Source organism: Ailuropoda melanoleuca, chromosome 15 (assembly GCF_002007445.2).
Source record: "Ailuropoda melanoleuca isolate Jingjing chromosome 15, ASM200744v2, whole genome shotgun sequence".
Lineage (NCBI taxonomy): Eukaryota > Metazoa > Chordata > Mammalia > Carnivora > Ursidae > Ailuropoda > Ailuropoda melanoleuca.
In genome coordinates this window covers 44,570,064-44,595,335 of record NC_048232.1, presented here as the reverse complement: position 1 = coordinate 44,595,335, position 25,272 = coordinate 44,570,064, and the positions used below count along the sequence as shown (strand labels likewise).

Here is a 25,272-nt window from a genome sequence, read left to right as displayed (position 1 = left end):
GTGCCCCCCCCCCCAAATTTCACAACTTGAAATAATGCATTATAGTAATATTTGAGATGGCCAAAAGAATGATTTTCTTTTGTCAAGTACAACAACTATGAAAGGAAAGCACATTAATTTTAGGAGAGAATATATATATAAGGAAGTTGTGGGTCTAAAAAAATGATTCTTAAAACTGTTCATGCCCCTTTACCTCCTCAAAACCCTCAGGTATATACCAGGAGTATGTGTACCCCAATTTGAAAACCATTGCTTTAGTCTACCTCATTTATTCATAGATATGGAAACGGAAGCCCAGTGTGGTGGCCAAACCAAGACTGAACCTAGGTGTTTCAACTTGCAGACCAATGGGTTTTCAGCCCTACCATACTGCCCTTTATTGTGACATGGAATGTATTTTTCCCCCTCTTTAAGTCTTGTTTTGCTCATCTGTAAAATGAGAGGGATAAACTATCTCAATACTTGATGCCCTCCCTTTTTTCCTCCACATCCAATTTCCAAACTTCTGTACTCTGCTCTGAGTCCCTAGAGGTGCATATGTTTAAACTGACCTCCAGCTTCTGTTTGGGTACAGCCAGCTGAGGCCCTGGCAGGAGCTTGGAAGGCAGAAAAGGAGTAAAACTGGGCCATTTTATTCACCTGGCTCGCCTGCTTGGTTACTGTTGGTTGGTTGTGTCCTACCCCTGAAGGCACCCACAAATCCCACCCAGTGTCCTTTTCATTCAGCTATACCCTCTTTGGGTTCCACCAACTTCTCCTTCCCCTCTCTCATTCAGGCAGAGGGGTGGTAACATTTCCCAGATCATTCCATCCCACTGGATTCCCTCACCCACATCCTGCCCCACCATTTTCCTATTTCAATTAAATCTTTTCTCTAGGAAGGGAGAGGGATCAGAGGCAACTGAATTTAATAATCCCAATTTCCTTCCTTAATTCCTTAGTTTTTTTGAAAGGGAAAGTAATGATGTCACTCTACCCATATTTTCAAAATCTTGGCTCAGCCAAATGTGAAAACAAGCAAAATAAACAAAAAGGTTTTAAGTGAGAAAGACTTTTTAAAAAATTTATTATTTTGAAGAATTTTAGACTTAGAGGCAAGTTGCACCAATTGTACAAAGTTTCCATATACTCTTCATCTGGCTTCCCCTAATGTTGACATCTTACCTAACCACAGCACAATGGTCAAAACTAGGAAGTTAGCATTGATACAATACTACTAACTAGTCTTCAGACCTTATCCAATTTGACCAGTAGTCCTACTCATGTCCTTTTTCTCGTCCAAGATCCAGTTATCATGTTTCCTTAGTCTCCTCCAGTTTGTCACCTTTTCTCGATCTTTCTTTGTATCTCACAACCTTGACACTTTCAAATAGTACTGGCCAATTATTTTGTAGAATATCCCTCAATTTGTCTGATGTTTTCTTGTTATTAAGTTGAGGTTATGCATTTGAAATAAGAATACAATGGAGTGGGCGCCTGGGTAGCGCAGTCGTTAAGTGTCTGCCTTCGGCTCAGGGCGTGATCCCGGCGTTGGGGGATCGAGTCCCACATCGGGCTCCCCGGCTGGGCCTGCTTCTTCCTCTCCCTCTCTCACTGGCTGTCTCTATCTCTGTCAAATAAATAAAAATAAAATCTTAAAAAAAAAAATTAAAAAAAAAAAAGAATACAATGGAGTGGGATGTGCCTTTCTCAATGCTTCATCTTAAGGGTTCTGATGTCAATGACTTATTAACGGTGAAGTTGACTTTGATCGCTTGGCTATACAGTAATGGCCAGGTTTCATCTCTATAAAGTTACTACTTATCCCTTTTGTAAGTAAAACTATCTTGTTAGGAAATACTTCTGAGACTATGCAAATACTCTATTTCTCAACATTTTTAATCTTCATTACTTTTAGTGTCTATTAATTCTTCTTGTCTTAGCTTTTGGTGATTTTCTATTCCCATCATTCCTTCTATATTTATTAAAGAAGAGCTGTTCCTTCTCTCCATTTATTTATTTATTCAATTATTTACTTGTATCAGCATGGACTCAGGGATATTTATTTCACTTTCTGGGTTATAATCCATTTCTATCATTATTTCTTTTTTTAGCTCAACTTGTCCCAGCTTTCATTAGAAACTCTTTCAAGTTGGTTCCTGTATCATTTTTACACATGCCATCATTTTTTAGTACTTCCATACTTTCTGGCAACATAAGATATTCCAGACTCCTCTTATATTTTCCCTGGAATCAATCATTTCTCAAAGAAGCTCATTACTTATTTGTTCAATCCTAGTATACATATAAAGTGTTTCAGAATTGCTAACCCATACCCCTGAGGAAAACAATTTACTAACTAGAGTATATAATATTTGCAGGCAGTTCTGTCTTTAGCCTTACATTATACAGTCTAAATACTATTTTCCATAGTTAGTTGGTTCTTCCCCAACTTCTTTAGTATGGTTATGATATTCATCAGTAATACATTTGCACCCATTTGTTACTCTTCATATGCCAAATTGGGGTCCCCCCACATCCTGGTTAATTTTAATTCTTTATTTTTGGGGTATGTGAAACAGTACTATGGTTCTAAGAGTCAGAGCCATCTCAAACTACAAAACAGAGTATCAGGTAAATGTCATTCTCCCAACCCTGCTACCCATTCCTACTTCCTCATTCTTCCCACCCTGCTCCCACCCAATCCTGAGTAACCGATTTCATTAGATTTAATCCTTTTATATCTTTTGCACAAATGAACAAATACCTGTATATTTTCTCTCCCCCTTTTTCTTTCATGAAAGGAGGCACTACTATAGGAACTCTTTCTTTTATTTTTAAGGTACAATTCATAGACTATAAAACTGTCCATTTTAAAGTGTGCAGTTCACTGGTATTTAGTACATTCGCATGTCATACAACCACCATCTCTGTTTGGTTCCACTGCCCCAAAAGGAATCCCCATAACTGTTAAGAGGCTACTTCTCATTTCTCCTTTCCCGTAGCCCCTGCCAATGACTGATCTGTTTACTCTCTCCATGGACTTACCTAGTCTGGAAATTTAATATAAACGGCACTATACAATATGTGTGACCTTTGGATCTGGCTTCTTTCACTTAGCATAATGTTTTTGAAGTTCATCCAATCCATGTATCACTACATCATTTCTTTTTATGATTAAATAATATTCCATTGTATGGATTTACCACATTTTGTTTATCTGTCCATCAGTAGATGAACAGTTGGGTTGTTTCCACCTTTTGGCTAATGTGAATAGTGCTGCCATGAACATTCATGTACAAATATTTGTTTGAATATCTATTTTCAGTATTTTGGGATAAAAACCTAGGAGTGGAATTGCTGGGTCATAGGGTAATTTCATATTTAACTTTTGGAAGAACCACCAAACCGTTTTCCATAGCAGCTGCACCATTTTACATTCCTACCAGCATTCCTACCAACACCATTTTACATTCCTACCAGCGATGTGCAAGGGTCCCAATTTCTCCTCATCCTTGCCTACACATGCTATTTTCCATGATTGTTTATTTTTTAATTATAGCCATCCTTGTGGGTGTGAAGTGTATCTCATTGTGATTTTGATGTGCATTTTCCTTTTTTTTTTTAAAGATTTTATTTATTTATTTGACAGAGATAGAGACAGCCAGCGAGAGAGGGAACACAAGCAGGGGGAGTGGGAGAGAAAGAAGCAGGCTCATAGCGGAGGAGCCTGATGTGGGTCTCGATCCCATAACGCCGGGATCATGCCCTGAGCTGAAGGCAGACGCTTAACCGCTGTGCCACCCAGGAGCCCCTGATGTGCATTTTCCTAATGACTAATGATGTCAAATATCTTTCCACATGCTTATTTGCTATAGGCACTCTTTTGCATTTTGTTTTTTCACCTGATACACCCTGGCAGTCACTCCCTATCAATTTATAAAGATCATTCTTATTCCTTTTTGCATCTGTGTAGTACACCATTTTGTGGATTACCATAGTTTATTCCACCACTTGCCTACGTAAAGGTATTTAGGCTCTTTCCAATATTTTGTAGCTACAAATAACGCTGCAATTGATTTCTTGGTACATAAACATTTTTGCATTATTGGAGGCATACTTCAAGGTGGATTTTTGGAAATGGGATTGCTGAGTCAAAGGTGAGTTAATATGTAATTTTGTTAGATATTAATGAAGTTTGCAAAGAACAATCCTGGCTCTCTTAAATAGCCTAATGATAAATACAACAAAATTAAACTTTTTAAAGATGGATTTGCAGAAGGGAAGCCAAAGAGAAAAAAACAACCCCCTAGTTTTACCATGAGGGAAAGGAAACTGTATGTAACTTACCTTTTTCTTTGGTCTTCTTATAACAAGATAATGCTATGCTAAGGGAAAAGTAATCTTGTCCACACACAAACAGACTTCATTTTCCCAAAGGCAAAATTTATGTTTTTATAGGATGCCATGAGATCTATGAGCTGAATCCTATGAGTTTGCTTTTATGCAACTAATTTTTGTGCTTTTAATTGAGTCTAATCATGAGTCTATGTGAAAAACAGGTAAGAGTGAATATGAGTCATCCCAAAACTATCAGGGTATGTAGAGGGTAGTAAGGAGTGAAAATAAGACTTAATTCTCAATTTACCTCCATTTTTATGTCACAGAAATACTGAAATATATCAGAATGCGCTCTGAAATACCCTTTAACAGAATATCTGCACCCCTCATATACTATTACTCTGCTATGGGGATTTAGTCATTAAAATTACACTAAAGGACTTTGGTAATTTAATCTTCACCAAGAATCATATCCCCTATCCCAGAAGGGCATGCAAGGTCAAGAACCTTGAGGCACCTTATGTGCCACAAGAATGATATCACCACCTACCTAGACCATCATTAAAGAACATTTACTGTATTCATCCTTTCATTACCCTGTTATTTTAATGGGTGTGCAATGCATTTGTCATCAGCAAAGTGAGTGCTCACTCCCATGCCTGGAACAAAATGATGCTATGAAGTAGTCAATAGGAAGTAGAAGGAATCAATTTATTCCTGCCTCGCTCCTTATTGCTATTTAATGTATAGTGGGATCCACATCTGAATCTCCTTGAGGGCAGAGTAAAAAAAAAAAGTGTAAGAGGCAGAGTTACAGATACCTGGATGCCTGAAAGAGGCCATTCACACCCCTACTCTCTAAATTCCTGAGTTAGCTAAGGATTCAAAAATTCAGAAGAGAGATGACCACACAATGCAGGTGTAGCATTCCACAGTCCAGAGAGAACGCAATACTCAGAGGTCCCTAAACGGTTTCAGTCTTTCCCTCTCTGGAGTGCTGTAAAACTGCTGCAGGAAAAATGCTGAGACTCCTCATTTTCATTCTATAAAAAGTGTTTATATGAAAAGGATGGGCTAAACATCTGAATAAAAATATATGTTCTCTTATTCATTTCACAAATTTTTATTGGGTGCCTATTAGATTCCAGACACTTTCCTGGGCATTAGATATAGAGCAAGTAACAAAATAATGGAATCTGTTCTCACGAAGTTTACAGAAAACGTGGAAACCTCTCTAGTCTCTTTTTAGATGTACTCATTCAATAAATATTTCTTGAACTAGGCATTGGACGCACTTTGTTTTCATCAGTGAGAAAAACAGTCCCCTGCCCTCGTGAAACTTCCAATTTAGTAAGGATGAGTAGACAATAAACACAATAAATGTGTGAATTAGATGGTATATTTAAAGGAGATAAATGGCATGGATAAAAAGCAAAAGGATAAAGGGGATCAGGAGTGCAATGGGGAGAGAGGTGTGCTGGGTCAGTATGCAATTTTAAGTAAGATTATCAGATCACTGAGAAAATATTTGAGCAAAGATTTGAAAGAGTGAGGGAGACAACCCCTCAAACACCTGTAGGAAGGGCATTCCAGGCACAAAATGAGCCATTCCTAAGGCTTTAAGATGGGACCATGCCAGATATATTCCAGGAAGGAAAGAAGACGAATGTGACCCATAGGACAGACGACAGTAATAGGAAATGAGACCTGAGAGGAAATGGGGCAAGCCATGAACCTTACAGACTGTTTAAGGCCTTGAGCTTTTAACAGAGAGCCATAGAGGGGCTGACATCACTCACCTGACTTACCTTTCAGTATGAGCACTCTGCCCTTTTTGTCAGAAGCCTGAAGGGAGGAAGTGGAAAGCAGGAAGGCGTGCTAGGAAGCTGCTAGAATAAGCTGGGAGAGTGATGATGGTGGCTCTCAGGAGGCGGGAGAGGAAGAGACAGGGACGTGAGAAGAGAGTGAGGTGACAGGTTCTGAGTCTATTTGGACGGTGGAGGATTTGTGGGTGACCACAGTGGTATGAAAGAAAGAGAGGAGCTGAGAGTGACTCCAATGTTTTTACCTTTTGGAAGGAAGGAATTTTCATCAACTGACATGAAAGGTTGCAGGTGGAGCATTTTTTAGAGAAAAGATCAGGAGTTCGGTTTGGGGAATGTTGGATTTGAGATGTTGATGAGAATATGAAGAATATTCTGGAGTTGGGTGAAAGATCTGAGATATCAAATGAGATTTTTTTATTGCATATGATTAAATATGAAAATATGGATGTTATTTTAAAAATACAAAATTACATGGAGCACAAACTGAAGTTTCTCCATTCTCTTATTCCAAACCCACTACCCTCTCCAGCAGCAGCCATTAAGCAGCAACACACCATATGAGAGAACCAGAACCAACATCTGTTTTTCATTTCCACATGCATTTTACCTCAGGCAGAAAGGTGTCTTAGAGGTGTCCAAACATTTATGCTTAGAATTTTTCTATTTACCTATATCTTCCCTTTGCCCACATAGTTCTATAATTTCCAGATGACCACCTTCTACCATAACCGTGGTGAAGTAACAGAATTTCTCAGCTGTTTGGAATAAACAATATACTTGGATTTGCATGGTTTTTCATGTAAAACTAAACTGTTTTTTAGTTGGTTCTATGTTGCAGGGTTTTTTTTTTTTCCTTTAGTGATCAGGAATGTACCTGAGCTAAGCAGTACCATCCATTTAAGAAATATCATTGATTAGAAAGCCCAGGATACACTTTAAGCACCGTAGTAATAATTCTCTAGACTCTAAGCTTCCATCCCTAAAATAGAACAAAGTTTCTATACCTTCCATTAGAAAAAAATAACCTTCAGAATTTGAACTAATGCATTTCTGTTCGGCTGAGTTGGCAATTACTCGGTGTAAAGAAAGTAATGATGACTCTTCAAATATCCAGTCTTTTATGAGCTTAGAGCTTCATCTGTAATAAAATTCAATAGTCTTTCTAATCCTAGAGGTTCTCTGTTTCTCCCCTGAAGTCAAAAAGAAAAAAATTAATTAACCCCGCTTTGGTTTGGTTTTTGCTGAGTTCTGTCGCTAACATGTATCAGAAACCTCCATACATCCGGCCTGACACATGGCTTGTCCCAATCAGCTGCTTGCTATGCAGGGATTGCGTGCTTCGTGGCAACCAGTAAATAGGGAAAGAGAACCAAGAAAGACTAAGGTAGGAGTTCTCAAGAAGCTTACAGTCTCTCTGAGCCAATAAGAAATTATCTGTCAGGAAAAAAATATCACAGTGCATGGTTCTCAGACCAACTGAACCAAGGTATTCTGCTGTGGAAAAAAAAATGCATGAATGAATGTTCTCAATTGAAAGTTTACTCTGAATTTTTCTTGGGTTTTAGCACTGACTATTATCTATTTCAGAGAGATCCAGCATCTAGCAAAATGAGTAAGTGCCAGAAAAATTATTATTAACAGAATTATTAACAGAAAAACTGAGGATTAGCTGATCATACATAATTCAACAACTTGACTTTTTACTGGCACATGAGCTCCTACTTGTGATTTTACTTTGCACCCATTTTTTTCTGATAAAATGTTCCTATTTGCAGGATCAAATAAAACATCAAAGTTACATGGTACCCTACAGAGAACTGTGTCACTTGAACAAATTTGAAATCATATTCTGCAGTTCTTGTTCTTCATAAGCAAACGGGTTCAAAGGACAAAGCGAGAGTCTATCAGACATATCTTTCCTCCTCCTCCTTTTGCTCCCCCCACCCCCTGCAACTTTTTCTGCCTCTGGTGTAGTTTTCCTCTGGGCTCTCTCTCACCATCCTTCCCCTGCATTCCACTCACCCACCAACCAGTTCATACCAGAACAGCCATAGTAACTCCAAACTTGTTCCCTTCCTATTGTCCCTGCCCACTCAAATCCATCATACTCTGTGCTCACAGACTCACCTTTCTGCAACACAGGTTTTTTTCAAACCCTTTTCCTATTCAAAAACGTTTGCTGATTCCTTATTCCCCATCTAATTATGTCCAAAAGTGGGGCACCTGGGAGGCTTAGTCGGTTAATCATCTGCCTTAGGTTCAGGTCATGATCCCAGGGTCTTGAGATTGAGTCCCGCTTTGGGCTCCTTGCTCAGCGGGGAGTCTGCTTCTCCCTCTCCCCCTGCTTCCACTTGTGCTCTCTCTCTCTCAAATGAATAAATAAAATATTTTTAAAAATCCAAAAGTCTTAGAGTCAGAATTCAGTTCTTCAAAATACAACTCTGGTCTTTGAATATTTGAAAGCAAAGTTTTGCATGCACACACATGACCATGTTCAACCAAACACTCCAAAGAAATTTGGTAAAGATTTCTCACATCAATAAAATAAATAGAAGAGTCTAAAATGGCTGTGGTGCTTTTCAAATAGCTGGTTCTCCTCAAGGAACTGGCAGTGGCTACCTCAATTTGTTGTTTGCCCTTGAGAAACAACGGGTGATTTATCCTGACACCTATGGACGAATATCAGTATTTTCATCACTTAGAAGTGATCAGTTGTTCTTTTTTTATGAATTTTCCTGTCACCGGATCTTTACTGGAATCAAAGACAAATGTGTTTATTAGGATTGTTGAGAACCAGAGTGGTCAGGATCACATAACCTGATGTTTGCTGTCAAAAGAAAATATGACTGGAATAGTGTACACACACACACACACACACATATATATATATGCACATACATATATACATACATATATATTGCTTGTTCATATATATGTATATATATATACACACACAGAGAAATGTCTATCATATTGTTTGCTATTAATTATAGGAGTTAAAATATTTTCTACAAAAATCTAGAAAGACAAACTTTATGCCAAATGATTACCCCTCATCTAGGGTAGCATGATAGAGTATGACTCTGTTCTTTATATGTTGTTTTATTTTTTATTTTTTAATAAGCATATGTTATTTTCAGAATCTGGAAAAATGTCTATTTTTAACAAGAAACTTTAAATTTTTCTTCAAAAAGTCATATGAACAGTTAACTGTGCAATTTGGTGTTTGTTGGATATTTTGAAATGAGCTACAGTGGCTTGTCCCCTTTAATGAGTTTATCTCTGAAAGACATCTTTCGGGACATGTTAGAAATAGTCACCGGACTCAGAGCTCAATAGTGAAAGTTTGTTCATTTAGTCTAATCCTTATTGACTAACGTGCATTTAGAATGTGATCTCAACCATTAATTAGTCATTCCTCAAAACAGCGCAATGGGAAAGATGAATATTATAAACCTTGTTTAAAAGTGAGACAGGCCAGCAGTTCCCCGTAGAGGAGGCCGACTCGCCTGGTTACACAGTCATGACTGCTAGTAATCCTGCTACATTTCAGGGCCACCACACATCCATCAGGAGACACAAAAGTGAGAATTTAAAAAAATACCTCCCATGTTTCTATTTCACAAGCACTTGGGTTTAGATTTGCTCAAACTCTGTAACATTGGTCAGTCTTGAAAACCCTTATAAATGCACCATCAGGTCTATCCAACCACTTTTCATGGCAACCAAATGTAAAATGTGCAGCATTTTATATGTGCTTTTAAAATGTTCACAAATTCCCCCAAATGTACTGACAGAGTATCATAGTGATGATAAGATGATAATAAAACAACAGATGCATATTGAATATCCATTATACACAGAGCTTCATTCTGGAACTATGAACAGGGGTGGGGCAAGAAATCAGACACCTATGCTCCGTCTTTGCTCTAGGGTACTTATAGTTTGATAAAGAAACCAGGTAAATGCATATAAAACTTTAAAATGCTGTTAAAAAAACTTTTCAATGTATATTTCTCAATTTTAAAATAAGCATCTTTTTTAATTCTTTTCTCACAAAAATGTATGTTTTTCATAGTCATTTCAGTTAAGCTGAAGTTCCAATGCCTGGTGTACATATTACTTTAGAAGGTTGCAAAGGCCCTGAATTGACCCAGAAATTATTAATTTCATTATTTAAAGAATGCCAATGAACTCGCTCTTTGAAGAAGGAGACTATTGGAAGCCATTTTGAATTATTAAAAAATGTTCCTAGCTGACCACGGAAGGATAAACAAATGTAATGAATCCATGTTTTATTTTCCACTACACTTAGCCATCACACATAATAACTTTCTGCGCTCTTCTAAAATATGCACGCACGCACACACACACACAAACACACACATACTTACTGCTTTTAATGGAAGAGCATTCTTAATACCTCGCAAACAAGTTAAAATCTTGTTTATATTCTCGTCTGCCCCAGTTTATAGCCTCACAACAACTCACTCTTTATCCTAAGCACACACAGACTGTCCCGATTCCCCTTTCTGGCCTGTGAAGCTTCTTCAGAACACTTTGGGGGAAAATAGATTTTTCTTCCTTGATCCCAGGGTAGAATCAAAATGAAAATAACAGACTTCAAGGGCCCAACCTCCTTCACGTCACCTCCGACTTCTCATTCAAAGGGGTACTTTGGGCAGCAGGTGGAGTTATAATTATAGAGTAGAAAAAAGCTACATCAGCAGCTGTTGCTTCTGTTTGTTCCCGGCTATAACTGTCATCAGTGGGCAAACTGGCATAAACAGGCCTCCACAAGTGGAAAAACATTTAACTCCTGGGCTTGTCACACTCCGGGTCTTCTCGGTGGCCAGAGAAGGAAAGAAACTCTGAGTGTGCATGAGCGAAGCGTGAAGCTGAGCAAAGCGTGAAGCCAAGCACAACACCAACCTGAAGGCTCCTCTTCAGGGGGAGCCCGAAATTGGAAGATCTTCTTTCCTGTCGGAGACTCCAAACCTAAGAAATAGGTTAGTGCGCAAAGAGTACCCATGCATTTTCATTCTGACCTCTACTCTATCTGACCTTAGTTTTTCTGAAGGCTGAAACAAACGGGTGAACTGCTAAAGAAAGTTGAGGACTGTTATCTAAAACCATGCTGCCCGTGAGAACAAATTATGAAATGGCCTTAATTTATTATTTTGGCTGTACTCCCATTAGACAGACAAGGTAAAGTTGGAAAAATGAGACTGGTTTTGCAGCATAAATCCCAGCCTCTAGTATCTTACACCAAAAAGCCCCTGTTTCTTTACTAACATCAGTGATGTTGAAGGCTTAAGTTTGTGAATATAGTGCCAGAGTTTTATTTCTCTAGGGAAACTAGGCAAATTAGAATTTGATTGTTTTCCCACCTCTGAATAAAGACAGGAAGTTTTCTTGTTTAGATAAAATGTGTGTTGCAGGCTACTTCATGTAAGAAATCTGCTAGAGGATTTATTTCCTGTGTCTAGCCCAATTTACCTAAAACCTCCATAATTTCCGTCTAAGTAGCTCTGTAGGACCCTCCTCATAGATCCTTTTGAAGCAAAAAAGATTTCAAAGATGTTTCATGTTATCTGTACATGCTCCACGTTGGAGAGTAGTGGTGCAGGATTTTCAAACAAAGATTAGTTCGGGCCATCTCAGAACCTGAATGCTTGCTGCCTGGTTGAAAGCAATGGAATTCCAGAGAACTCACTGGAACTAGGCATTGGGGTCCAATTCTTATCCTCCTCACATCTACGAAACAGATCCAAGAAGAAAGAGCCCTAAATAATGGCCTCATTTTGGGTCCACTCCAAACAGAAAGTGAACCTCCCTAGGTATTTAATGCATGACTTTTCCATGGGGAAAGCACACCTTCCCTTCGATCGCGGTGGCCCTGCCTTGTGAAATCTGCAGAGTGCTCACCGTGAGCTCGGAACTCCACTAGAGAGAGACCCACATCCTACTAAAGCCACCAAGTACCCATGAATTGAATTCCCACGAGAAGCTTCTTTTCAACAATACCTCCTGATTTCTAAGAGAGCCGTAAGTTCCCCTTAGGAAATTTAAGGCTGAAATAAATACTTCTTTACATACTTTATCAAATAAAGACCCAAACAGTTAAGTTTGGCTAGTGCTTTTGAAAATGACAATTAACACAGCATATTGATACCCTAAATCTTCCCATGGATTAAGAAATACATGACAGGCATATATCAAGACATATTTCACATATCATATTTGTTCATTCAAATATTACTGAGTGATGACTATAAAGCCTGAAAATAATACTTAGAAATGAAGGCAAGTTCTAATATCACCCTTTCCAGAGACTACTTTCCTCCCCTTTCCTATTAAAAGTTTCAGCGCGGAGATGGTGCTTATCTCCAAATTCCAAATTGTTTAAACAGAGAAAGGCAGAATGGGGAGATGGCTGGTCAGTGGCTTGAGCTTCTTTCAGACATAGACTTATGCTCAATCTTAAACATTGCTTTTTACTTGTGTTTTGTCTTCTTGCTCTTCTAGGAAAAAAAGCTATCCAGGATGACTGTCACGTACTCCAGTAAAGTAGCAAATGCGACTTTTTTTGGATTTCATAGGTTACTCCTCAAGTGGAGAGGCAGCATCTACAAACTACTGTACAGGGAATTTATTGTCTTTGCTGTTTTTTACACGGCAATAAGTTTGGTGTACAGGTACCTTCCTTTGCATGTCTCACATGGCCATCAAATCTCATGTAAGAATACAGTCTCAAAAATCTGAGCCTTTGGTTGTCGCTGACTTTTGCATTATGTAACCTCCTCCTTTGCATGATCCTCTCTTGCCGCCTTCAACTCAGGACAGGGTATTTTAATCCACACCTAACCAAGCTTAGGATGTGAATCAAACGCTGACTGTCATATTCAGGTGGCTCTCATGCCAGCCCCACGGTAACTGGTCACAACGAGGTATTAGTCATGCTGTCAGAACTTTGCTAGAAGTATAGAAGGGAAAATTGATACTTAAATCCTCACTCAGTGATGATTTTGAATGGCAAAGGCCACAGACAAATAATCATTCGTGCCTATCTCAGCTATGTCATTGACAATTTCCAATTTGTGATTTGACAGCTTATAGCAACCACCTACCTGATTAATGTGTCCGTGAATGATGTATATCAGGCAACTTTCCTTTCTTTTGCCTGGAATGACAAGATCTTATCCAGGATGGTGCCCGCCAATCCTGCCAATACCTCAGCCAAATAAAGGCCTGTAAAAACTAATTTATTTTATTTATATCTTCTGAGTTCGGGGCATGTTGTAGTCACAATGGGAGATGTTTATTCTTTATAACATCACAACCTATGCCTGTCAGCTTGACAGAAAATTTGAGCAAAATCATGCCCAAGAATTACTTTCATGATTAAAATCATAGCCTTAATAAAATTTTATCCGTAATACAAAAAAGAAGCTTTATAAGTTTTTTTTTTATTAAAATTGATTGCATACATTTCTACTCTGGGGGAAGTTAAAACTTAAAAAAGCTAAAGGTTTTTGAGGCTGTATTTTCACCTTTTCTATGTATTTCGGTTTGTTCTTTCCTGCATACAGATGAACAAATTTGTATTATCATTGCTCTTACCCACCTTCTTCTTTGCAGCAGCAGGACTCCATCTGAAGAAGAGGGATAGTAATTTGGCCAGCTGATAATTATCAAAAGTAGACAAGAAAGAGCTATTTTGCTGCCTATCAAAATATCTGTAAAGGGAAAGTTTTATTTACAAACCTCTAATAATCTTTCAGATGTGTCTTATAAATACAATATTATTTGGACAATTTATTTTTGTGTCACCTAATCCTTCAAAATATAAAATGGTGGAAGGCACATGACATTTCAGAATAATTGTCCCATTAGTTTAGTTTTACTAATGTGAGTTTATTGCTGCTACTGGTGCTTAGGACAGAACAGCACTTAGAGCAGCTGCGTTGGAGCCAGAAATGCTCCATGGGGCCTCAACTTTTGCTCCAATATCTTATTTATACCCCATAAAAATGTATGCGTATATTTTTTCTAAAGACCAGAAAGTGCTTACATTTATAACAATGATCAACTTTGCAAGTCATTCTTCATTTTTTTAAAGTTCAACTGTAAAATCTTGTTAAAATAGATGCTTGATCTCGATTGAAGGTGTACCAAGAACTATAAACTGGATTTACCAAGAAAATTAAACATACCTGTAGAAAAATATAGACATACTGTCATTCTCATGTGTACTAATGATCCCAAGTTTTAAAATTCTATTATAAGCAAATAATTATTATACTCAGCAACAATCACAAGACAAAGCCAGAATTCATTTATTTGATTATATCTCTTTTTACTTTTGGATGAACTTGACAAAATCACCAATTTAATACTTTCTAGCTAGTAAACTTTTTGTGTAGCTATTAGCTGAATATTTTTTCCTTTGGCCAATTATTAATAATAACCACTTTATTACCGATTAAGTATGGCACCATATGTTAAGTAGTTTTATATATAATATATTCCTTAAGCCTCATAACATTCCTAACACATAGGTATTATTCTCCCCATTTGTAAATGAGAAAACTGAGGCTCAGAGAGATTTAAAGATATGTTCCAAGTCCAAATCTGTAAGTGGCATATCTGGGATTCAAACCTGGCTTCATCTGATGTTATGGTCTATGCTTTCCACGTTTAAATCCTCTTTGACCATTTCCATTTGAGAGTCAGAAACTGTTCTGGCTCTGACTTCTCATTGACATGACCTTGATAGGCCCGTGCAACCCGTTCCTGACTTCAGAATTTCTGACACCTCCTCCAAAGCTAAGGCGGGAACTCCAAGCCCACCCTGCACCCCAGCTCTTCTGTCAGCACTAGCTCTTCATCTGCAACTGATTGTTGGCTCACTGTTACCTCATTATCCCTCTGCTTCCTTTATCCAAGTTCTGCTGACTCAAACAGGCCTTTGACACATGTTATAATGGATTTCCAAGGAATTTCTTCCTCCCTTGGAACAGCTGTTCTAATTCTTTTATGCAAATTCATCTGTGTTGCTCCTCTGTAGATCTTGACCATTACGATTAACCTGCCTTGAGACTTTCTTCTTACTCTGAATCCCCGCCCTATAATATAAATATCAATAATAGTTTCATTAAATGAATTTATGTCAAACAATGCCAGAAAATGAGTTTTGGTCAGATCTGTAATATAAATTTTTATATTTATATTATATAACTACAAACCCACCAAATATAGTAATAAAAATTTTTACTTCTAGTCATATCTGTGTTATTTTGTATTTTAAGTAATTGTAGGCTTTAAAGTAAACAGTTATAATATCCCTTGAAGTACAGCACATATAATCAAGAATGTGCTAAGTAGCATATTCAGGAGAAAGTAAGATCAGGATGTCAAATTTAAGGTTATTATTTAGTAATTAACTTAATAACTATAATTTACTTCATCAAGACACTCTTTTTTTTAAGCATACCTGATGCATAATTGAAAATTGGACTCTTTCATGAGGTATTTTGCTCTATGTATTCATCATACAAAAGCTTGAAATACAAAGTATTTAAAAATAAAAGTTAATAAGCCCCACTGTCTAATGGCCAATAACATTTATGTGCTAAGAACATTGGTACTTGAACCATTCAGCAATTAAAAAGCGTTTGAGATACATCAGCTTAGGTAGAAAAAGAACGTTATTGCTCCCTTAAAAAAATTACAATTATTTGTGCTTAATTGTTTGCACTGAATATCACTTGCAAAGCAGGTGCAGAAGTATAATATCATAAAGGGCTGTGCATTTTATTTTTGCTCCAGATTGTTACTTACAGGAGCCCAAAAACGTTACTTTGAAAAATTATCAATTTACTGTGACAGATATGCTGAACAAATTCCAGTAACCTTTGTGCTTGGTAAGTATAGGTCACACGCAGAATGCAGCCACACAGCTGTCTCCGTTAGGATGACACCGATGACTCTGCATGGGAGTGTTTCCAAGCTCAGAGGCATGCCTGAAAAGCCACTGCTTGCAATAGAATCAGAACCACCCATGAGGTTTGCCTTCAGAGCTGCTTTTGCTAAATTAACACCAAACAAGTTTGAGGTCATCATTTGCTATTGGACAATCAAGCTTCCTCTTCACTAACAGTCCATTTTTGCTGTCAATATTTGAACTCTAATACCCACTCACTGGGTGCTATGGCATTGCCAGGCACAAATTACTTATTTTTTTTTTTGGAGGGCAAAATCATAAGATATGGATAAAACCATAGTTTTATACCCCAATCCCCAAAAAGGCTGAAATTCTGCTAAAAAGCATCAGGGTCAACATGTCTGCTGTAAGAAATTGCTTTATAGTTTGCTATTATTTTACAGGGTTTTATGTTACTCTGGTAGTGAACCGATGGTGGAACCAGTTTGTGAATCTGCCCTGGCCAGACAGGCTGATGTTCCTCATCTCCAGCAGTGTTCACGGAAGGGACGAGCACGGGCGGCTGCTCAGAAGGACATTGATGCGCTACGTAAATCTCACGTCTCTGCTCATTTTCCGCTCTGTGAGCACGGCTGTGTACAAAAGGTTCCCAACGATGGACCACGTGGTTGAAGCAGGTATCGTGAATGGCTTTGCCCTCCTTGGACGCCTCTCAGCCTAGATGGGAACCTTCAAAATTCCTCTGAAATTTTCTTTTATTTATTCATTCATTCAAGAAACATTTATTGATTACCTACTATGTGCCTCAAACAGTTTTAAGGGGCAAAAATGAATAAGACATAGTTACTGCTCTCAAGAAGTTTACTTGGGGGGCAAAAGAGGGGATGTGGCAGACAGTCAACTTCAAATTAAGTGGCAGAGAGTCACATGGCCTTTAGGTAAATATACCATAATAATAATTACCATATTTATTAGAACCATTTTAATATCATCTGATCTTTTCTAAAAGTAGATTCCTGTAGGAACCAGCAATGTGAGTTTCCATCTAGGCAGTGTGGCTCTGTTGTCTCTCCCCCACTCCTCAAAGTGGATGGAGCTGGGGGCACCTGGCTGGCTCAGTCTGCAGAAGGTGCAACTCTTGATCTCGGGGTTGTGAGCTCAAGCCCCATATTGGATGCGGAGATTACTTTAAAAAAAAAATAGATGCAATTATTCTACCTGGGCTCCTGGACACAGTATGCTGAGAACAAATCCTGTAGGGAGGATGGTTCTCTTTGGTGTGTTCATATTTAGAGAGAAGCTGTTAAACCAGCCCTCAATGGGATGAGGATTAAGTGAGATCATTGTTGGCAGGCAGTAAATAAAAATTGGTTGTTGCACTGGGTCGTTCCTAGTCGATCTGATAGTTTGTTGGGATATGTTAATGAATACACATTTAAAAACCATGAGATGATTCTGCCTTTATATTGAGTACAGTCTCAGATTAGGTTGCTGTATCCAGTCTCCTTTTCTGAAATGTCCTTGAAAAGAGATTTTCTAAAAAGATTAGTGCTGGGGGGCTTTTTTGGGAGGTTTTATGCATGGGCATAACGAGTCCCATTCTGACTTCGGTTACTCAGTTGGTTTGTGTGGAGCCTCAGAAGAAGGACAGAACTGATGGAGCCAGGAGGGGGCTACAGCCCGGTGGGTGCCTCTGGGGCCACCGCTGACATCACAGTGAATATGTCCCTGCTGTTCTCATTCACACCCAAGTGTTCTCACAAAAAGCAGAAAAGGCGGTAGCTGGACAGCTTGTGCCCACAGGAACATAAAGTTTGTGCACTGGGCAGCGAGGCAAAGGTTCCAAACCACTGCCTGGAAGCTGGGGGAGCCACTCCAGAGGCCGGGTCCTTCCTGACTCCCCACGGCCTGCCGCATGAGTGGGCACCCGCTCTGCGGACTGGCAGCCGACTCACCAGACACCTTGCTCCTTTCCCCAGCAGACAGGGCTGACTCAGTCTGCACATGGGGTCAGTTTCTAAGCTCCCCCGGCTGGATACTCGCCTCCGCCACTGTCTGACTGTCCTTGGCCTGTGCCAATGTTTCTGGGAAGAACAGGAAGTTCAGGGGTGGCGGAAAATGTTTGGCAGAGGCCCTGAGCCCAGAGCCAGGACACCTGCTCCACCGAAGGGCAGAGAGGGCTGGTGAGTAAAGCCCAGGGGCCCCAGAGGTGTAGGGGCAAAGGCTGGAGGCAATGTTGAAGGCACAAGAAAACCTAATTTCCGTCAAGTGACTTTCCTACATAAAATTGCCCGTCAGAAAAAGTATGTGTTCTCAAACCTTAATGTACGTTAGGTATTGTTACAAATCAATATTGCCAAAAACACAGATCCCGAGACACCACCCCCAGAGATTCGGATTCAGTAGATCTGGGGTGGTGTCCAGCAATGAATGGATTTAACAAGCCCCTAGACACTTTGAGGCAAAGTGGTCCCTGGATCACATTCTGAAAAACAATGGGTTTTAAGACGTTTGGAGTTTTCCTGTAACCTCTTTGCCTGGCTTCAGGGAGTGTCCCTGCCACAAAGATTCAGGACCGGCCAGGAGGAACTGAGTGAGAGGGTGGAGAGAATAAAGACCAGCATCTCCTTCTGAAGCATCTGGCAATCTCTTGACCGGAGCCGGAGGAGCTAGGTCATTCACCTGCTAGTCCCTAAACTTTCCTTGCTTTTAAGTTGGGCAGTCAAGTTATGGTATTCTGGAATATTAAAAGGACCAAATGCATGCTATTGGGGTAATACATATGCTTTGATGTTACAGGTTAAATTTCTCAAATTAAAAATGGAATGGTTTCATTTCTGCTCACATGAAAATAGAAATAACAATAGAGTGTAAAATAATACCTATTATGCTGAAAATTCCCTAAACTGGTCTGCTATCAGTTATTTACCAGAGGAGCTATAACAGAAGTGTCTCTATCATTTTGCCTATTGGCAACAAACCTGGCCTGGAAAATTCCAGTCATTCCAGTCAGCAGCCCTGGAAGATGTCACTCACCCCGTCAAATCAGGTGTACAATTCCAGACCTTCGCCGATTCAAGCGATGGCCTTAGTTGGGTGTTTGCATTATGAAATGAGACTGAAACAAAACATTTTATCTGGTGTTTCACAGTGATCAGAAGAAAAAAATATTTCTCTTCAAAATTACTCACCAGAAGCACAAAAATAAGTAATGGGAAATTATCTACATTCCTCTAAAAGAAACGTCACTAAAGCTGTTGCTAATCTGTCATGCATTTGCTTATTTAACAAAGATCTGTTGAGTGTATATGATATGCCAGGCACTGTGCTGAGCACGGGAGCACAGCTATAAGCGAGAATAGATATGGTCCCTGTCCTCAAGGATCAGTAAAAATTGCTACAAAACTTTGCTCACATGAATCATTTTTAGAGACAAACACAAATGTATTTACAGCTGAACTTTATATCTGTACATCGCTTTTCTATTTTTCCAAAATTATTTCCTTCTGTGCTTGGTAGCCCATAAGAGTGATTAGAAAACAGTAAAATTTGGGATGCCTGAGTGGCTCAGTCAGTAAAGTATCTGATTCTTTTTTTTTAAGATTTTATTTATTTATTCAACAGAGATAGAGATAGCCAGCGAGAGAGGGAACACAAGCAGGGGGAGTGGGAGAGGAAGAAGCAGGCTCATAGCAGAGGAGCCTGATGTGGGGCTCGATCCCGTAACGCCGGGATCACGCCCTGAGCCGAAGGCAGACGCTTAACCGCTGTGCCACCCAGGCGCCCCAAGTATCTGATTCTTGATCTCAGCTCAGGTCTCAATCTCAGGGTCATGAGTTCAAGCCCCACATTGGGCTCAGGCATGGAGCCTACTTTAAAAAAAAAAAAAGAGAGAAAGAGAGAAAACAGTAAAATTTGAAGAAAGGGCACTGTTCAGTTTTCCTAAAGCCCCAGAATCTTAACATGAAGTTCCTTGAGCTTCTCCTATGAGAGAGCCTGAGGAGACTCCATCAGAATTTTTAGCGGCACTTATGGTTAACAGACATTAACACAACTAAGCAAGCTCCCAATTGTCAAATGGCTGTTGAGACCCAAGTTCTGCCTTTAGATGCACTGGCTGGAAGGCTAGCCCCATACTTAGATCATGTAACCTGTGATCTTCTCTCACTAAGTAAAATCAAATAGATGTTGTATAGTATTGACTTTCTGCCCTGTGGTCTGCTGTTCAAGTTCTTTCCAATGCATTCCATGGTGCTGGGGCTCCTTGGTCCTTGTAAAATCTCCAGCTACTCTGCGCTCCAGAGAGAGGCGCAAGGGGACGGTGGTATTCACAGCTGTGCCAGTTTTTCCTGTTGGCTGAACTTTTACAGGCTGAGTCAGTTACCCCTATAGTCTCACATGATGTGCCCAGAACTGACCGAATGTCATCCCGTGAGTGAAACTTGACTCACCTGTGCACACTTGCTCTACACAGGAGAGAAAGTACACGGAGGAACTAGCCCTCCTTGAATTAATGCCATGGATGTGTAGTCTCAGTGGGTCAGGGTTTGAAGATCCCACACAGTTCTAAAAGTTAAATCAAGGCATCTACTCAATGTTTCTCAAAGTATGATCGTAGACTACATTCATTTATCACAGGTATTTTAAATTGCACGTTCCTGGGCAGTTGGCAGAATCAGAATATCTGGGGCTTAGCACCCAAGAACCCCCATTTCAGACGAGCTCCCGGAAGCAACAAAGGATGTTTGAACTGGGCCGAGGATGCTAAAATGGCATAGCAATTCTGTGCACTAGGGTAGACGTTCCTAAATTTTGTTGCAAGTTGAAATCACTAAGGATCTTTTAAAAATACCGATGTCTGGCTCCCACCTCCAGAGATTGGGATTCGATAGGTGTTTGATACATCAAACACCTTGGGCATCAGGATTTTAAAAGCACCCCCCCCCGGCCATTCTAACATGCAGAAGAATTTAGGAAGCACTGTACCAGAGCATAGAGCACATCTATTAACTCTTCCAACCTCACCTGCAAATCACCTCAGGTCTATTCATTGAGGGCAAATGAAATTCTGGGCCACCTGGACAAGTGAGGGTTAAGAGCACTGATTTGGGGGGTGTTATTTCCTGTGTGTCGTGTGTAGAAGGCAGTGAGCTACCGGAGGACAGGGATATGGCTGAGTAGAGATGTTTTACTCATATCAGGAAAAGAGAGAAGGTTCTCTGTCTCTTGTCAGCATTGCTATCCTAGAAACTGATTTTACTCAACCATATCCTATTTCAAGCTCTTCAAACTGTGGGTTGTACCTCATTATTGGGATCTTAAGTCATTTTAATGGCTTCAACCAGCATTTTTAATGGAATGGAATGGAATAGAATAGAACGGAACCAATCAGAAAATATCAGAGAGCCCACCAGCTGGAAGAACCAATCATTGTTTGGGAACCCCATGCATCTTACTGTGGTTCATGGTTTAAAAAAAAAAAAAAAAGTCTGATATACTGCCCTGCACAGAGCTTTCACAATGTGATGCCATCTCTCTCCCCCTTACCTCCTTTTGATTTTTCTAGTTGACAGGATTTCTAAACCTCTACCACTGAGTTTAAATGAGAGCTGTAGTTGAATCGTTCATTTTGAAAGTACAGTAGAGAGATGAAATTGAGCCAGGCACATTGCAATCTTCCTGAAAAAGTCATCTCTCTGAGAGCGGCTCAGATGCCGAATGTACAACTTTCTCTTTCAGAAAGAACTGGCAATGAACCCATTCTGCCTTCAAGTTTTGAGATGCCAAGCTTTCAGTTCCTCTGCTAATAGAGTCTCATTTGCACACTCTGCTTTAAAAGCAAAAGACATCTGCCTCAGCTTCAACTGAGGCTAAATAGACCAACTGTACGGCAGATGAGAATCTTTAAAGACTACAATATTGTTTATCAGTGGACTTAATTAGGCCTTTGGCTTGAGGGCAATAACATTTTGCCTTACAGTAGGAGGTCCTACTCCATCAAATCACAATCCAAGCTGCAAGTAAAAACGTGAGTGTGTGTGTGTGTGTGTGTGTGTGTGTGTGTGTTTTACTCTGATTTGAAATATTAAGGTTTCTTGGGATAAGTATGAAAATTTCTGAGTAGAGCTGAACTGGCCAGAAAGCCAGAAGGAAGAGAGAGGAGTGAAGCTCTGGGCAGATGTTAACAGCAAGATAAAACAGCAATGTCGGGGTTGTGGATAGGGCCCGAGGGAGCATGGCATGGAGACTGACAGGTCAAGGTCACAGGGTCATGTGAGGACCAGCCCAATCAACAGTGCTACCAAACTGTGGCAGATCAGTGCCTGCAGATCACACAGTCCTAGAGATGAGGGTAATGACCGATTCTGAAAAAGATCATTGGTCTCCGGTTACAGTGGCCTGAGGTACTGATAAAGGTAGCATTCCATTTCATAACAAAAGTTCTTTCAATTGATTTGATCAATAATTTATAGATTTCCTTGTAATCAACCAATGCCTTGATTTCCAAAGACGGGGTTACTTTAGATGAGACGTGTGACCCTGTGGGGAACAGCAAATACCACCGAGCCTGGGCACTCTCAGAGGACGCATCACTGTCTGTTTGTCATCCATCTTCCACGGAGCCTAGCAAAGGACTCTCTGTACCTCAGGGCTGAAAAATTAAAAATCACCAGCTTTCCTTGCTCGCACGTCCCCTTCCGGTTGGTGGGTGTGCTACCTGGGGGAGAAGCTAACTCTAGCTTTAGTGTCTGCACTGAATAAACCCTCACTCTGCTAAGAAGACAAGAAAGAACTTGCAGGAACAAATTGATCCATACTCCTGAATAAAAAATAAGCAGAGGTAAAGTTATTCTTTGGTCAAATGACACAGATTGCAGCCAGTACATAAATGGGGTAATTTCTGAAAATTGCGGTATAAATCCCAAGAATATAACTACTAGCCAATTGATATGAAATGTCTGAGAATAGGCTTCCAGGGAAAGGATGAACCACTGCCACAAATCTTTAAGTACAGAGCCAAGACAGGTCAAGTTTATTAACTTGTTGTAACAAGGTTCAATCATGCTCTGCAAGTCTTTAAAAAGAAAAAAAAAAAAAAAAGCAGAGTATTTGGATCAGACGACAACTTTGAGATGCCCTGAGAAACGAGAGGAGAATGATCAGGCTTGTTGTTCTGACATCGAGAGAAAGTCTGATTCCTCAGGCACGGGCAGAACCCTTCTAAGCTAATATACATAACCTGAGCATTATCTAAAAGGAGTCTCCTGTTGGTAAATATTGGCCTTGTAGTTGATACTCTGTTTACTTCCAACACTGAATAAATAGAATCTTCATTCGGCAGGGCAATAATTTTCAAACCTTGCTTTGTGTCAGAATTTCCGGCAGAGCTTGGTACACATGCGACTGCCTGGACCCAATCACGTAAATCACTCGAGAAGATTTCAATGAATGCTGACACCCGGACTCAGTCTAGACCAAATGAATCGGAATCTCTGGGGATAAGGCCAACGTATTTTCTAGAAGTACCCATGTGAGACTCTAAGGTGCAGACCTGGGTTGAGACTCCAGCCCTTTTGAATCTGATTTAGTAGGTGAGGGTGGAGCCTAGCCCTCTCTCCATGTGTGACAGATGTCACAAGTCACTCAGGTACCCATGATCGGTGGCCCTTATTCTCAAAAACACTGACCGAGCTCTAGGTTTCTCCAAGGCTCTATGCATCAGTAACTCTCAAAATGAGCACGTCTCACTTCTCCTTTGACTCCTTTGACACCTCGGAAATAAAGCTCAGCCTCCATGGTAAGGAAGGGGGATTACTTACAGTGGAATAATCAGATTCGTAAATACGATTAACTAGAAAGCAGCCATTAAAAACAATGATGCTGCTCTGTATATATTAACAAAAAAAGATCTCCAAGATATAACCAAAAAATAGAAACAAATGACAGATATGTATGTAGTATAAAGCCATTTGTGTTCTTAAAAATTAAGCATGTATGATATTTCTCTGGAAAGATACACAGAAAATGGTCATAGTGATTCCTTCAGAGATGGAAACTGTGTGGCTGGGAAAATGAGACTGACTTTTCTTATTAATATTCTTTTGGCCCTTCTGGAATTCTGTACCATTTGAATGACTCAATCAAATTAAAAAAAAAAAAAAGTCAAGTGTAAACTGCAAGCTTTTAAAGTACATACTTTAGGGGCGCCTGGTTGGCTCAGTCGTGGGATCCAGCCCTACACTGGGCTCCATGCTTAGTGGGAAGTCTGCTTGAGATTCTTTCTCTCCCTCTCCCTCTGCCCCTAACTACCCCCAAAAGATATATGAATAAAAAATAAAGTACATATTTGTATGAACAAACCCTGGTACATAGTCAGATATTCAGTAAGTGTTTGTTTATTAAATAAACCTGCTACCTTGTTTCTCCTCTCTTCTTATTCAAATCTCTTCTTTCCTTGGTGTGCAGGTTGGGGGGTGGGGTAGATAGCTAAAATTTCATAATGTATTATGCCTCGGCATAATACATAGTAGATATTCAGTAAGTGTTTGTTTATTAAATAAACCTGCTACCTTGTTTCTCCTCTCTTCTTATTCAAATCTCTTCTTTCCTTGGTGTGCAGGTTGGGGGTGGGGTAGATAGCTAAAATTTCATAATGTATTATGCCTCGGCATAATACATAGTAGATATTCAGTAAGTGTTTGTTTATTAAATAAACCTGCTACCTTGTTTCTCCTCTCTTCTTATTCAAATCTCTTCTTTCCTTGGTGTGCAGGTTGGGGGTGGGGTAGATAGCTAAAATTTCATAATGTATTATGCCTCGGCACTTACTGAGTGCTAAGTATGTGCTAAGTGTTATGTTAACCTCTTGACATGGATTCATCATCTCAGGAAATTCTGCAACATCCCTGGGAAGTAGATATTATCATTTCTCTTTTACACCCAGGAAAACTGAAGCTAGAGAGATCACTGCAAGCTCAGGCAAACTGTGTTTTATAGACATGCACACACACAAATAAAGATTGTAAAAATTATACTTTTAAGAAAGAAGGGGGTAAACAGAAGGGGGAATGAACCATGAGAGACTGTGGACTCTGGGAAACAAACTGAGGGCTTCAGAGGGGAGGGGGTGGGGGATTGGGATAGGCCGGTGATGGGTATTAAGGAGGGCACATATTGCAT

The 25,272-nt window shown here is 39.7% G+C and overlaps 1 protein-coding gene across 1 annotated transcript in view; it reads left to right on the top strand.

Annotated features, from left to right (window-relative positions):
• Positions 1–12,692: 12,692 nt before the first annotated feature.
• Positions 12,693–25,272, top strand: part of BEST3 (bestrophin 3) — a 32,715-nt gene continuing 20,135 nt past the window's right edge. The window contains exons 1-3 of the mRNA XM_002922186.1: positions 12,693–12,844; positions 15,978–16,072; positions 16,536–16,769. Of these exons, the coding sequence (XP_002922232.1) occupies positions 12,693–12,844; positions 15,978–16,072; positions 16,536–16,769 (481 nt within the window). The remainder of the gene's footprint in view (positions 12,845–15,977; positions 16,073–16,535; positions 16,770–25,272) is intronic.